A 17,851-nucleotide genomic window follows, 5' to 3' on the forward strand; every position below is an offset into this window, starting at 1 on the left:
ATAGGTTACAGCCAGACAATGGGATAGGTTACAGCCAGACAATGGGATAGGTTACAGCCAGACAATGGGATAGGTTACAGCCAGACAATGGGATAGGTTACAGCCAGACAATGGGATAGGTTACAGCCAGACAATGGGATAGGTTACAGCTAGACAATGGGATAGGTTACAGCTAGACAATGGGATAGGTTACAGCCAGACAATGGGATAGGTTACAGCTAGACAATGGGATAGGTTACAGCCAGACAATGGGATAGGTTACAGCCAGACAATGGGATAGGTTACAGCCAGACAATGGGATAGGTTACAGCTAGACAATGGGATAGGTTACAGCCAGACAATGGGATAGGTTACAGCTAGACAATGGGATAGGTTACAGCCAGACAATGGGATAGGTTACAGCCAGACAATGGGATAGGTTACAGCTAGACAATGGGATAGGTTACAGCCAGACAATGGGATAGGTTACAGCCAGACAATGGGATAGGTTACAGCCAGACAATGGGATAGGTTACAGCTAGACAATGGGATAGGTTACAGCCAGACAATGGGATAGGTTACAGCCAGACAATGGGATAGGTTACAGCCAGACAATGGGATAGGTTACAGCCAGACAATGGGATAGGTTACAGCCAGACAATGGGATAGGTTACAGCTAGACAATGGGATAGGTTACAGCTAGACAATGGGATAGGTTACAGCCAGACAGTGACACAGTGTCACCCGGACATTCCTGTCATCATTCCTGACACCGCAGGAATTGTAAAACCTGCGCCCACACCTCCTCCCTCACCCCCATCCAAGGCCCTAAAGGAGCCTTCCACATCCATCAAAGTTTTACTTGCACATCCACCAATATCATTTATTGTATCTGTTGATCACGATGCGGTCTCCTCTACATTGGGGAGACTGGACGCCTCTAAAGAGCGCTTTAGGGAACATCTCCGGGACACCTGCACCAACCAAACACAGCGCCCTGTGGCCCAACATTTCAACTCCCCCTCCCACTCTGCCGAGGACATGGAGGTCCTGGGCCTCCTCCATCGCCATTCCCTCACCACCTGACGCCTGGTGGACGAACGCCTCATCTTCTGCCTCGGGACCGTCCAACCCCACGGCATCAATGTGGACTTCACCAGTTTCCTCACCTCCCTTCCCACCCCCAATTCCAACCCTCCAACTCGGCACCGCCCTCATGACCTGTCCATCTTCCTTCCCACCAATCCGCGCCACCCTCCTCTCCTATCACCTTTACCTCCACCTATCGCACTCCCAGCTACCTTCTCCCCAGCCCCACGCCCCCCCTCCCATTTATCTCACCACCCCCTCAGCTCCCAGCCTCATTCCTGATGAAGGGCTTGTGGCCGAAACGCCGACTCTCCTGCCCCTCGGATGCTGCCTGACCGGCTGTGTTTTTCCAGCACCACACTCTCTCGACTCATCATGTACAGCCCCATTTCCAGTGACTTACTCCTCATGGTCAGCTTGCAGGTGACCAGCCGATGGCCTTTGCAGTTACCCCGGGTGATTTTTGCTCGATAGAACTTCCCTTGCTTCCCAATCTTCAAAACCTCGAGTAAAGATAGGTCTTCCACAGTGAACTGCACGGGCTACAAACAACAGAACAAACAACCAGCCCCGACCAGGGGGTGGGGGAATGGGTGAGTACAATAGGAACAGGAAGAGGCCATTCAACCCCTCGAGCCTGCAACCCCTTCCTTGAGATCACAGCTGATCTCCCACATCAAGACCCACCCAATCCCTCAACACAACCCCACACAGCCATTACTCATTGAATCCAAAGGTCAATCAATTTCAGTGTTTGACATGCCTGATCACAAATATACCCCAGTACCTGTACATACTGATATACCCCATACCTGTGCACACTGATATATCTCAGTGTCTGTACACACTGATAGACCCCGTACCTGTGCACACTGATATATCTCAGTGTCTGTACACACTGATAGACCCCGTGCCTGTACACACTGATAGACCCCGTGCCTGTACACACTGATAGACCCCGTACCTGTACACACTGATAGACCCCGTGCCTGTACACACTGATAGACCCCGTACCTGTACACACTGATAGACCCCGTACCTGTACACACTGATAGACCCCGTGCCTGTACACACTGATAGACCCCGTGCCTGTACACACTGATAGACCCCGTACCTGTACACACTGATAGACCCCGTACCTGTACACACTGATAGACCCCGTACCTGTACACACTGATAGACCCCGTGCCTGTACACACTGATAGACCCCGTACCTGTACACACTGATAGACCCCGTACCTGTACACACTGATAGACCCCGTGCCTGTACACACTGATAGACCCCGTACCTGTACACACTGATAGACCCCCGTACCTGTACACACTGATAGACCCCGTGCCTGTACACACTGATAGACCCCGTACCTGTACACACTGATAGACCCTGTGCCTGTACACACTGATATCCCTGTAACTGTATACATTGATATGCTCTGTACCTGTACAGACTGACAGACTCAGTACCTATGCACACTGATATACTCTGTACCTGTACAGACTGACAGACCTCATACCTGTACAAACTAATATACCCTGTACCTGTACACACTGATATATCCTGCACCTGTACAGACTGATATACCTCAGTACAGGACATGCTGATATACCCCGCTATGTGTACACACTCTTATACCAGAGTACAGTACATACTGATATACCTCATACCTGTACACACTGATAGACCCTGTACATACTGATATATCCAATACACATTTATAGACCTTGTACCTGCACACATTGATAAACCCAATACCTATACACATTGAAATATCAATACCAGTATCCACTAGTAGACCCCATACCTGTACATATTGATAGACACTGTACCTGTACGTTGATACACCGAATACATGTACACACTGACAGACCCAATACCTGTACACACTGATATACACAGTACATGTACACATTGATATACCCAATACATGTACATACTGATATACCCAATAATGGTACACAGTGATAGACTCTGTCCCCATACACACTGATAGACCCCATACCTGTACACACCGATAGACCCCGTACTGTACACACTGATAGACCCCGTGCCTGTACACACTGATAGACCCCGTACCTGTACACACTGATAGACCCCGTACTGTACACACTGATAGACCCCGTACCTGTACACACTGATAGACCCCGTACCTGTACACACTGATAGACCCCGTGCCTGTACACACTGATAGACCCCGTACCTGTACACACTGATAGACCCCGTACCTGTACACACTGATAGACCCCGTACCTGTACACACTGATAGACCCCGTACCTGTACACACTGATAGACCCCGTGCCTGTACACACTGATAGACCCCGTACCTGTACACACTGATAGACCCCGTACCTGTACACACTGATAGACCCCGTGCCTGTACACACTGATAGACCCCGTACCTGTACACACTGATAGACCCCGTACCTGTACACACTGATAGACCCCGTGCCTGTACACACTGATAGACCCCGTACCTGTACACACTGATAGACCCCCGTACCTGTACACACTGATAGACCCCGTGCCTGTACACACTGATAGACCCCGTACCTGTACACACTGATAGACCCTGTGCCTGTACACACTGATATCCCTGTAACTGTATACATTGATATGCTCTGTACCTGTACAGACTGACAGACTCAGTACCTATGCACACTGATATACTCTGTACCTGTACAGACTGACAGACCTCATACCTGTACAAACTAATATACCCTGTACCTGTACACACTGATATATCCTGCACCTGTACAGACTGATATACCTCAGTACAGGACATGCTGATATACCCCGCTATGTGTACACACTCTTATACCAGAGTACAGTACATACTGATATACCTCATACCTGTACACACTGATAGACCCTGTACATACTGATATATCCAATACACATTTATAGACCTTGTACCTGCACACATTGATAAACCCAATACCTATACACATTGAAATATCAATACCAGTATCCACTAGTAGACCCCATACCTGTACATATTGATAGACACTGTACCTGTACACGTTGATACACCGAATACATGTACACACTGACAGACCCAATACCTGTACACACTGATATACACAGTACATGTACACATTGATATACCCAATACATGTACATACTGATATACCCAATAATGGTACACAGTGATAGACTCTGTCCCCATACACACTGATAGACCCCATACCTGTACACACCGATAGACCCCGTACCTGTACACACTGGTAGACCTCGTACCTGTGCACATTGATATAACCAATACCTGTAAATGTTGATATACCCAATACATATGCACACTGATAGACCTAATACCCGTACACAATGATACGCTCAAAATCTGTACACATTGATAAACACAACACCTGTACACACTGATAGACTCTGTACCTACGCACACTGATACATTGGTAGACCCTGTAGCTGAACATGCTGATATACTCAATACCTGTACACATTGATATACCCAACACCTGTACACATTGATATACCCGTACCTGTGCACACTAATGTATCCCATGCCTGTACACATTGCTATACCCAATACCTATACATGTTGATGTACCCAATGCATGTACACACTGACAGACCCCAGACCAGTGCACACTGATTTACCAATACCTGTACACATTGATAGACCCAATACCTGTGTACACTGATAGATCCTGTAGCTGCTATATACCCAATACCTGTACACCCTGATAGACCCCGTACCTGTACACCCTGACAGACCCCGTACCTGTACACACTGATATGCCTTCTACCTGTACACACTGATAGATCCAGCACATGTACACACTGATAGACATTGCACCTATACATATTGATATACTCAATACCTGTACACACTGATAGACGCTGTACCTGTACGCACTGATAGACAGTGTACACGTACACACTGATAGACAGTGTACCCATACGCACTGATAGATGGTGTACCCGTACACACTGATAGACGGTGTACCCGTACGCACTGATAGACAGTGTACCCGTACACACTGATAGATGGTGTACCTGTACACACTGATAGAGAGTGTACCCTTACACACTGATAGAAGGTGTACCTGTACGCACTGATAGACAGTGTACACGTACACACTGATAGACAGTGTACCCGTACGCACTGATAGATGGTGTACCCGTACGCACTGATGGATGGTGTACCCGTACACACTGATAGACAGTGTACCTGTATGCAATGATAGACGGTGTACCCGTACGCACTGATAGACAGTGTACCCGTACGCACTGATAGATGGTGTACCCGTACGCACTGATAGACAGTGTACCCGTACACACTGATAGAGAGTGTACCCTTACACACTGATAGAAGGTGTACCCGTACGCACTGATAGACGGTGTACCTGTACGCACTGATAGACGGTGTACCTGTACACACTGATAGATGGTGTACCTGTACGCACTGATAGACGGTGTACCTGTACGCACTGATAGATGGTGTACCCGTACGCACTGATAGACAGTGTACCCGTACGCACTGATAGATGGTGTACCCGTACGCACTGATAGATGGTGTACCCGTACGCACTGATAGATGGTGTACCCGTACGCACTGATAGACGGTGTACCTGTACACACTGATAGACGGTGTACCTGTACACACTGATAGACGGTGTACCCGTACACACTGATAGATGGTGTACCTGTACACACTGATAGACGGTGTATCTGTATGCAATGATAGACGGTGTACCCGTACACACTGATAGACGGTGTACCTGTACACACTGATAGACGGTGTACCCGTACGCACTGATAGATGGTGTACCCGTACGCACTGATAGACGGTGTACCCGTACACACTGATAGACGGTGTACCTGTACACACTGATAGACGGTGTACCCGTACGCAATGATAGACGGTGTACCCATACGCACTGATAGATGGTGTACCCATACGCACTGATAGACGGTGTACCTGTACACACTGATAGATGGTGTACCCGTACGCACTGATAGACGGTGTACCCGTACACACTGATAGACGGTGTACCCTTACGCACTGATAGACGGTGTACCTGTACACACTGATAGATGGTGTACCCGTACGCACTGATAGACGGTGTACCCGTACGCACTGATAGACGGTGTACCCGTACACACTGATAGACGGTGTACCCGTACACACTGATAGATGGTGTACCCGTACACACTGATAGACGGTGTACCCGTACACACTGATAGATGGTGTACCTGTACACACTGATAGACGGTGTACCCGTACGCACTGATAGATGGTGTACCTGTACGCACTGATAGACGGTGTACCCGTACGCACTGATAGATGGTGTACCTGTACACACTGATAGACGGTGTACCCGTACGCACTGATAGATGGTGTACCTGTACGCACTGATAGACGGTGTACCCGTACGCACTGATAGACGGTGTACCTGTACACACTGATAGATGGTGTACCCGTACACACTGATAGACGGTGTACCCGTACACACTGATAGATGGTGTACCTGTACGCACTGATAGACGGTGTACCCGTACGCACTGATAGACGGTGTACCTGTACGCACTGATAGATGGTGTACCCGTACGCACTGATAGACGGTGTACCTGTACGCACTGATAGATGGTGTACCCGTACACACTGATAGACGGTGTACCCGTACACACTGATAGACGGTGTACCTGTACACACTGATAGATGGTGTACCTGTACACACTGATAGATGGTGTACCTGTACACACTGATAGATGGTGTACCCGTACACACTGATAGATGGTGTACCTGTACACACTGATAGATGGTGTACCCGTACACACTGATAGATGGTGTACCCGTACACACTGATAGACGGTGTACCTGTACACACTGATAGATGGTGTACCTGTACACACTGATAGACGGTGTACCTGTACACACTGATAGACGGTGTACCTGTACACACTGATAGATGGTGTACCTGTACACACTGATAGACGGTGTACCTGTACACACTGATAGATGGTGTACCCGTACTCACTGATAGACGGTGTACCCGTACGCACTGATAGATGGTGTACCCGTACGCACTGATAGACGGTGTACCTGTACACACTGACAGATGGTGTACCTGTACACACTGATAGATGGTGTACCTGTACACACTGATAGATGGTGTACCTGTACGCACTGATAGACGGTGTACCTGTACACACTGATAGATGGTGTACCTGTACGCACTGATAGACGGTGTACCTGTACACACTGATAGATGGTGTACCTGTACACACTGATAGATGGTGTACCTGTACGCACTGATAGACGGTGTACCTGTACACACTGATAGATGGTGTACCTGTACGCACTGATAGACGGTGTACCTGTACACACTGATAGATGGTGTACCTGTACACACTGATAGATGGTGTACCTGTACGCACTGATAGACGGTGTACCCGTACACACTGATAGACGGTGTACCCGTACGCACTGATAGACGGTGTACCCGTACGCACTGATAGACGGTGTACCTGTACACACTGATAGATGGTGTACCTGTACACACTGATAGATGGTGTACCTGTACACACTGATAGACAGTGTACCCGTACACACTGATAGACGGTGTACCCGTACGCACTGATAGACGGTGTACCCGTACGCACTGATAGATGGTGTACCCGTACGCACTGATAGACGGTGTACCCGTACGCACTGATAGACGGTGTACCTGTACACACTGATAGATGGTGTACCCGTACACACTGATAGACGGTGTACCCGTACGCACTGATAGACGGTATACCCGTACACACTGATAGACGGTGTACCCGTACGCACTGATAGATGGTGTACCTGTACACACTGATAGATGGTGTACCTGTTCACACTGATAGACGGTGTACCTGTACACACTGATAGATGGTGTACCCGTACACACTGATAGATGGTGTACCTGTACGCACTGATAGACGGTGTACCCGTACACACTGATAGACGGTGTACCTGTACACACTGATAGATGGTGTACCTGTACACACTGATAGACGGTGTACCTGTACACACTGATAGATGGTGTACCCGTACACACTGATAGACGGTGTACCTGTACACACTGATAGATGGTGTACCTGTACACACTGATAGATGGTGTACCCGTACACACTGATAGACGGTGTACCCGTACACACTGATAGACGGTGTACCCGTACACACTGATAGACGGTGTACCTGTACACACTGATAGATGGTGTACCTGTACACACTGATAGATGGTGTACCCGTACACACTGATAGACGGTGTACCTGTACACACTGATAGACGGTGTACCTGTACACACTGATAGATGGTGTACCTGTACACACTGATAGATGGTGTACCCGTACACACTGATAGACGGTGTACCTGTACACACTGATAGACGGTGTACCTGTACACACTGATAGATGGTGTACCCGTACACACTGATAGATGGTGTACCTGTACGCACTGATAGACGGTGTACCCGTACACACTGATAGACGGTGTACCTGTACACACTGATAGATGGTGTACCTGTACACACTGATAGACGGTGTACCTGTACACACTGATAGATGGTGTACCCGTACGCACTGATAGACGGTGTACCTGTACGCACTGATAGATGGTGTACCTGTACACACTGATAGATGGTGTACCCGTACACACTGATAGACGGTGTACCCGTACACACTGATAGACGGTGTACCCGTACGCACTGATAGACGGTGTACCCGTACGCACTGATAGATGGTGTACCCGTACGCACTGATAGATGGTGTACCCGTACGCACTGATAGATGGTGTACCCGTACGCACTGATAGATGGTGTACCCGTACACACTGATAGACGGTGTACCCGTACGCACTGATAGATGGTGTACCCGTACGCACTGATAGATGGTGTACCCGTACACACTGATAGATGGTGTACCCGTACACACTGATAGACGGTGTACCCGTACACACTGATAGATGGTGTACCCGTACACACTGATAGACGGTGTACCCGTACGCACTGATAGACGGTGTACACATACACACTGATAGATGGTGTACCCGTACGCACTGATAGATGGTGTACCCGTACACACTGATAGATGGTGTACCTTTACGCACTGATAGATGGTGTACCCGTACACACTGATAGACGGTGTACCCGTACGCACTGATAGACGGTGTACCCGTACGCACTGATAGATGGTGTACCTGTACACACTGATAGATGGTGTACCCGTACACACTGATAGTTGGTGTAACCGTACACACTGATAGACGGTGTACCCGTACGCACTGATAGATGGTGTACCCGTACGCACTGATAGACGGTGTACCTGTACACACTGATAGATGGTGTACCTGTACACACTGATAGATGGTGTACCCGTACGCACTGATAGACGGTGTTCCTGTACGCACTGATAGATGGTGTACCCGTACGCACTGATAGACGGTGTACCTGTACACACTTATAGATGGTGTACCCGTACGCACTGATAGACGGTGTACCTGTACACACTGATAGATGGTGTACCTGTACACACTGATAGATGGTGTACCCGTACACACTGATAGACGGTGTACCTGTACGCACTGATAGATGGTGTACCCGTACGCACTGATAGACGGTGTACCTGTACACACTGATAGATGGTGTACCCGTACGCACTGATAGACGGTGTACCTGTACACACTGATAGATGGTGTACCCGTACGCACTGATAGACGGTGTACCTGTACACACTGATAGATGGTGTACCCGTACGCACTGATAGATGGTGTACCCGTACACACTGATAGATGGTGTACCCGTACACACTGATAGTTGGTGTAACCGTACACACTGATAGACGGTGTACCCGTACGCACTGATAGATGGTGTACCTGTACACACTGATAGATGGTGTACCCGTACACACTGATAGTTGGTGTAACCGTACGCACTGATAGATGGTGTACCCGTACGCACTGATAGACGGTGTACCTGTACACACTGATAGACGGTGTACCCGTACGCACTGATAGATGGTGTACCTGTACACACTGATAGATGGTGTACCCGTACACACTGATAGACGGTGTACCTGTACACACTGATAGACGGTGTACCCGTACGCACTGATAGACGGTGTACCTGTACACACTGATAGATGGTGTACCCGTACACACTGATAGATGGTGTACCCGTACGCACTGATAGACGGTGTACCTGTACACACTGATAGACGGTGTACCTGTACACACTGATAGATGGTGTACCCGTACACACTGATAGATGGTGTACCCGTACGCACCGATAGACGGTGTACCCGTACGCACTGATAGATGGTGTACCTGTACGCACTGATAGACAGTGTACCCGTACGCACTGATAGACGGTGTACCTGTACACACTGATAGATGGTGTACCCGTACACACTGATAGATGGTGTACCCGTACGCACTGATAGACGGTGTACCCGTACGCACTGATAGATGGTGTACCTGTACGCACTGATAGACAGTGTACCCGTACGCACTGATAGACGGTGTACCCGTACGCACTGATAGATGGTGTACCTTTACGCACTGATAGACAGTGTACCCGTACGCACTGATAGACGGTGTACCCGTACGCACTGATAGACAGTGTACCCGTACGCACTGATAGACGGTGTACCCGTACGCACTGATAGATGGTGTACCTTTACGCACTGATAGACAGTGTACCTGTACACACTGATAGATGGTGTACCCGTACACACTGATAGACGGTGTACCCGTACACACTGATAGACAGTGTACCCGTACGCACTGATAGACGGTGTACCCGTACACACTGATAGATGGTGTACCTGTACGCACTGATAGATGGTGTACCCGTACGCACTGATAGACGGTGTACCTGTACACACTGATAGATGGTGTACCCGTACACACTGATAGATGGTGTACCCGTACGCACTGATAGACGGTGTACCCGTACGCACTGATAGATGGTGTACCTGTACGCACTGATAGACAGTGTACCCGTACGCACTGATAGACGGTGTACCTGTACACACTGATAGATGGTGTACCCGTACGCACTGATAGACGGTGTACCCGTACGCACTGATAGATGGTGTACCTGTACGCACTGATAGACAGTGTACCCGTACGCACTGATAGACGGTGTACCCATACGCACTGATAGATGGTGTACCTTTACGCACTGATAGACAGTGTACCCGTACGCACTGATAGACGGTGTACCCGTACGCACTGATAGATGGTGTACCTTTACGCACTGATAGACAGTGTACCCGTACGCACTGATAGACGGTGTACCCGTACGCACTGATAGACAGTGTACCCGTACGCACTGATAGATGGTGTACCTTTACGCACTGATAGACAGTGTACCCGTACGCACTGATAGACGGTGTACCCGTACGCACTGATAGACAGTGTACCCGTACGCACTGATAGATGGTGTACCTGTACGCACTGATAGACAGTGTACCCGTACGCACTCATAGACGGTGTACCCGTACGCACTGATAGATGGTGTACCTTTACGCACTGATAGACAGTGTACCCGTACGCACTGATAGACGGTGTACCCGTACGCACTGATAGACAGTGTACCCGTACGCACTGATAGACGGTGTACCCGTACGCACTGATAGATGGTGTACCTGTACGCACTGATAGACAGTGTACCCGTACGCACTCATAGACGGTGTACCCGTACGCACTGATAGATGGTGTACCTTTACGCACTGATAGACAGTGTACCCGTACGCACTGATAGACGGTGTACCCGTACGCACTGATAGACAGTGTACCCGTACGCACTGATAGACGGTGTACCCGTACGCACTGATAGATGGTGTACCTTTACGCACTGATAGATGGTGTACCCGTACACACTGATAGACGGTGTACCCATACACACTGATAGACAGTGTACCCGTACGCACTGATAGACGGTGTACCTGTACAGGTTGTGCTCCTGGTGCTATGCGAGATGAACGTAACTCATTGGTTTGTCGAGGTGTGCTTTGCAAATGTTGTGGTGAAGGGAGTACTTTCACCAGTGACACTCTGTTCCTTGCTTCTGGAATGTTCTCTCCCGATTTTATCCGACTTATCCAAGATTTCCTGCGTTTCCTCTTTTTTCTGGAATAGGCAATAAGAGATTTTATCTCCATCATCCGTACAGAGTCGAAGACTGTGGTGCTGGAAAAGCACAGCAAGCCAGAGTCGATGTTTCAGGCATAAGCTTTTCATCAGGAGATGAAGGGCTTCTGCCCGAAACGTCGATTCTCTTGCTCCTCAGATGCTGCCTGACTGCCTTGTTTTTCCAGCACCACACTCTTTGACTCTGATCTCTAGGATCTCCAGTGCTCACTCTCTCCATCATCCCTACAGTAAACTGCCCCTCTGTAAGGAAAACGTTAACAGACTGCCTGAGGGTCCAGGACAGTGGTCATTGTCTGGAACCTGGAATCCAGTTGTCTGGAACACCTGCTCATTATAATGACACTCATTAATTACAATGGTGCTGTTAATTTGAATGAGACATTTCACATTGAAATAGCTCATCACAGCAGACTGATTGGAGTTAGACAGTGAATCACAACAAGGCAGAGGTGGGCACTGTAGATACTGGAGATCAGAGTCAAGATTAGAGTGGTGCTGGAAAAGCACAGCAGGTAAAGCAGCATCCGAGGAGCAGGAAACTCGATGTTTTGGGCAAAAGCCCTTCAGAAGCTAGACAGCGGTTCACAGCAGGACGAGACAAAACCCTTTTATGGTTCAGCCACTGCAAGGCAAATTGGGCTAAAAGCAGAAGCTGCTAGAGAGATTCAGCAGGTCTATGAAAACAGAAGCAGAGTTCATATTTCAAATCCAGTATGATGGTTCTTCAGAACAGACGTGGACCTTAGAAAATGATGTAAAGTAGCCGATGTTAGACTGGGGTGGACAAAGTTAAAAATCAGAGTAGGTCAGGCAGCCTTCTGAAGAGCAGGAAAATTGATGTTTTGGACAAAAGCCCTTCATCAGGAAGGGATTTTACCCGATACGTCAATTTTTCTGCTCCTCAGATGCTGCCTGACCTGCTGTGCTTCTACCCAGACCTACCCCTCTACCTTTTTGAGTAACCCTGCATTTCCCATAGCTAACCCATCTAGCCTGCACATCCCTGAACACAATGGGCAACTTCCCATGGCCAACTCACCTAACCCGGACATCTTTGGACTGTGGGAGGAAACCGGAGCACCCAGAGGAAACCCACGCAGACACGGGGAGAATGTGCAAACTCCACACAGTCAGTCGCCTGAGGCGGGAATTGAACCTGAGACCCTGGTGCTGTGAGGCAGCAGTGCTAACCACTGAGCTGCCCAGAGTAATACTAATGGGGTAGTTTAGCCTTAACATAGACTGGAAAAGGCAGACGGGCACCTACAAAAAGTCTGTAAATTTCTCGTGTATGTCCAGGATTGTGTCTTGGATGCAACAAGGGGAGAAGCAATACTGGATATAGTAATGAGCAAAGTCTTCATTGGTCACCTGGTTGTTTGTGAATATTTGCCAAATAGTGATCACAACATTACAGAGTTTAATATTGTTTGTAAGAGATAAGCAAAGATCAAATAGTACACTTTTGGATATAGGTAAGGCAGACTTTAATGGGATGGGGCAAGGATTGGCCACAACAAACTGGGAAACTCTGCCAATAGCTAACGGGTGACCAGGAAACCGTGGACAGTCTGTGAATGCCATTCAGAAGCAGCTTGTATCCATGAGAAGGAAAAGCTGTAGCTCAGAATAAAAGCAGCCATGGGCACTCAGGGAGGTAGGGAACAGCACAAAGGTTTTTTAAAAGGGCTAACAAAAATGCAAGGAACAATACAGATCCCTCAGAATGGAACAAATACCAAGACCAACAAAAGGCCACAAAGCAGCTTTTCAGAGCAGCTAAAAAGGACCTTACAAAAAGACCTGTCCAACCCTGCCTCCCATTAACATGTCTCAGGAGCACACCAAACCAGGGTGTGTCAGAACCAGACACTACAGCTACAGATCTGATGCATGAACTAATGACAATTTACAGGACGTAGTGACGTACTGATTGGGTGAGTTGAGGAGGATTTTGTTGAAGAGTTGAGATTCTTATGTGGGCAGTAGCCCCTGGGGTCCTAGACCAGAGGCTATTGTTGGGACACTCACCTCTTGAACCACACAATGAGTCCAACTACAGCAGCGATCAGTAACACCAGAATTACCATCACCAGGAACTGGAGGCTGGAGCCTGAGCGATTGGAGTGATTTCCTTCTACAAAACATGAGAGACATCAGCACCAACAGCCTGTGAGGAAAGGGGTGAGCCAGCAGGCGAGTGAGACAGAGACTGAGAGAGAGTGTGAGAGAGAGACTTGAGAGTGAGAAGGGGAGGGTGTAAAGGGGAGAGAGAAAGTGCAAGAGCAAAAGAGAGTAAGAGAGACGGTGTGAGAATGAGTGTGTGAGAGAGACAGAGTGAGAGAACACATGACAGAGACAAAGATAAAATAAACTTACAACAGGATATTGATAGACTAGGTGAATGGGAAAAACTGTAGCAGATTGGATTCAGTGTTAGCAAGTGTCAGGTTATTGATTTTTAACTGAGGAAGGATACATCAGGGTCCTTTCTCGATGGTATGAAGTTAAATACAGTGATTGTTCAAAGACACTTGGAGGATTCGGGTTCACAGATCTTTAAGATGTCACCAACAGGTGCAGAAAATAATCAAGAAAGCTAATGGAATGCTGGCCTTTCTATCGAGAGGACTGGGGTATAAGGATCATTGCTGGACCCAACATTCACCAGAGAACAGAAACTTCATTGGACCCAACATCATAGAAACCAAGATCATCACAGGAGCCAGCAGAGTCATAGAGTCACCCAACACAGAAACAGACCCTTCATCCAACCAGTCCAGGCCAACCATAACCCAAACTGAACTAGTCCCACCTGCACTTGGCCCAAATCCCTCCAAACATTTCTTATTCATCTACTTATCCAAATGTTCAAATGTTGTACCCATAACCACCATTTCCTCTGCCAGTTCTCTGTGGAAAAAAGTTACACCTCATGTCTTTTTTAAATCTTTCTCCTCTCACCTTAAAAAATATGCCCTCTAAACTTGAAAACCCCCACTTGTCGCTCACCTTACCTATGGCCCTCATGATTTTATAAACCTTTATATAGTCACCCCTTAACCTCCTACAATCCAGTGAAAAAAGTCCCACCCTCCTCATAACTCAAACACTTCATTCTCAGCGGACATCCTGGTAAACCTCTTGTGAACCCTCTCCAGTTTAGTTATATCCTTCCAATAACAGGGCGACCAAAACTGAACACAGTACTCCAGAAGAGCCTCATCAATGCCCTGTACCACCTCAACATAATGTCCCAAATCCTGTATTCAAAGGGCCAACATCATCCCTGTGTCTAAGAAGGCTCATGCAGCATGTCCCAGTGACTACTGCCCAGTGGCCCTAACTTCGGTGGTCATGAAGTGTTTGAAAGGCTGATCGTGGCATTAATCAACTCCAGTCTCCCCACTACTCTTGACCCACTCCAATTTGACTATTGGATCAATAGAGCCACGTCAGATGCCACATCACTTTCCCTTCACTCCTGCCTAGAACACCTTGACACCAAGAACATCTATGTAAGAATCCTACTCATTGACTACAGTTAAGTCTTCAGCACTATTATCCCCTCGAGACTGATTACTAAACTTAGTGATCTTGGACTAAGCCCCACTCTCTGCAACTGGATCCTCAGTTTCCTGACCCACAGGCCACAATCAGTGAAGACTGGGGCCAATATTTCATCCTCACTAACACTCAACACTGGAGCCCCCCAGGGGTGCGTACTCAGCCCCCTACTGTACTCGCTGTACACCCATGATTGTGTCGCCAAATACCAGACTAATGCCATTTATAAGTTCGCTGATGACACCATCACAGTTGGTTGAATCTGAGATGGCAATGAAACAGATTACAGACGGGAGGTGGAAGACCTGGAAAAATGGTGCACTGAGAACAACCTAGCTCTCAATGCCGGAAAAACCAAGGAACTCATTATTGACTTTTGGCGGGATGTTACTCATCCACCCCTCCACATTAACAGCACTGAGGTGGAACGAGTGGAGAGTGTCAAGCTCCTGGGAGTGGGCATCCACAACAAGCTTTCTTGGACTCTTCATGTGGACGCACTGGTTACAAGGACCCAACAACGTCTCTTCTTCCTCAGGCAGCTGAGGAAATTTGCCATGACGGTGAATACCCTTGCCAACTTTTATAGGTGTGCCATCGAGAGCATTCTGTCTGGATGTATCTCTACCTGGTATGGCAACTGTACCATTCAAGATTGGATTTGGTTACAGAGAGTGGTGAACTTGGCTTGGACAGTCACACAGGCCAACCTCCCATCTGTAGAATCCATCTACCAGGCCCATTGTCAAGGAAAGGCCGCCAGCATTCTCAAAATCCATCCCACCCTGGCAATGTTTTCCTACAACCTCTACCATCGGGGAGAAGGTACAGAAGCCTGAATACATGCACCAGCCGGTTTCAAAACAGTTTCTACCCTACTGCTGTTAGAATACTGAATGGACTCACAAAATCTTTGCATTCGCTTGTACCTGTATCTTAGCATTCGCCTGTACTTCTAATTGTATAACTCCTGCCTTTGTTTATCTTACCAAATGCAATACCTTGTTTATCTAAATTAAACTCCACCTGCCACTCCTCAGCCCATTGACCCAATTGATCATGATCTCTTTATACTCTTAGATAACTCTTCTTCATCGTTAACGACTTCACCAATTTTGGTGTCATCCGCAAACTTACTAACCATGCCTTTTAAAATCTCATCGAAATCGTTTATATAAATGACAAACAAATGCAGTTCCAGCATCGATCCCTGTGGAACACTATTGGTCACGGTCCTCCATTCTGAAAAACAACCCAACCCTCTCTGTTTCCTGCTGTCAAGCCAGTTTTGTCAAACTTTCACTGAATTCCATGTTATCTAATTATCTGACTAGTCTCCCACACAGAACCTTGTCAAAATTTCAAACCATTGTAGAGACCAAAACCATTGCTGGAGCACAGACTAGCAGTGAGTGATGGCAGGAAATTGGGTTGCGGGCAGGTGTCATGGGGAGGGACGGGGAGTGTGATTGTTTCCATGGTAATGGTGCTCTCAGTGGCCCTCCCTCCTGATACTAACTGCTCCAATGAGGCTCTGAGTGACACTGAAGCACAATGCTTCAATAATATCCTTCCTAAAACAGGCCCCGCCCCACCCACCAGTAAAAACAATCCTTTTTAAAGTCCACATCTTTGAGTTTTACTTACTTTTTGATTGGGACTGCATTGAGAAAAGGATCATTTTAGAACAAGGGACTGGGGATGGAATTTGCTGTACTTTTAAAAAGCAAGATCCTGAAGCTCATTGTGTGTGTGCTATTTACACTGCTGCTTTGTGGGCGAAGGTGTATGTAGATGGCATGGCACTGGGCAAGTGTGCCCAGTGAGATTCGGCTGGCAACATGTAGCTGCTTGGTTTGTATGACGGTGATCAGATCATCAGCCTGCTGACAACATTCTGATTGGCTCTAGAGTTCCTGAACAGCTTGTGGATATGAACAATGCTGACAGTTAATAATTGTTTACCTGTAACAAGAATTTATTTAATTATAATACATAACAGTTAAGTACAGAAGCGTGGTCCATGTTTTCAGTTACTCTGAGTCTGTCAGGAGGTAAAGTGGACTTTGTGTA

At 47.8% G+C, this 17,851-nt stretch overlaps 1 protein-coding gene across 2 annotated transcripts in view; it reads right to left on the bottom strand.

Moving 5' to 3' along the window:
* LOC148141841 (tyrosine kinase receptor Cad96Ca) overlaps nucleotides 1-17,851 on the bottom strand; it is a 75,743-nt gene that overhangs the window by 52,267 nt on the left and 5,625 nt on the right. For both annotated transcript variants that reach the window (XM_087977047.1, XM_087977048.1), the window contains exons 3-5: nucleotides 14,243-14,348; nucleotides 12,004-12,187; nucleotides 1,472-1,610 (exon numbers count right to left, since the gene is read on the bottom strand). In XM_087977047.1, coding sequence (XP_087833173.1) covers nucleotides 1,472-1,610; nucleotides 12,004-12,187; nucleotides 14,243-14,348 — 429 coding nt within the window. The remainder of the gene's footprint in view (nucleotides 1-1,471; nucleotides 1,611-12,003; nucleotides 12,188-14,242; nucleotides 14,349-17,851) is intronic.

The sequence above is a fragment of the Chiloscyllium plagiosum genome, unplaced genomic scaffold (genome assembly GCF_037043375.1).
Source record: "Chiloscyllium plagiosum isolate Xiang-an unplaced genomic scaffold, Cpla_swu_hap1 HiC_scaffold_31, whole genome shotgun sequence".
Classification (NCBI taxonomy): Eukaryota; Metazoa; Chordata; class Chondrichthyes; order Orectolobiformes; family Hemiscylliidae; genus Chiloscyllium; species Chiloscyllium plagiosum.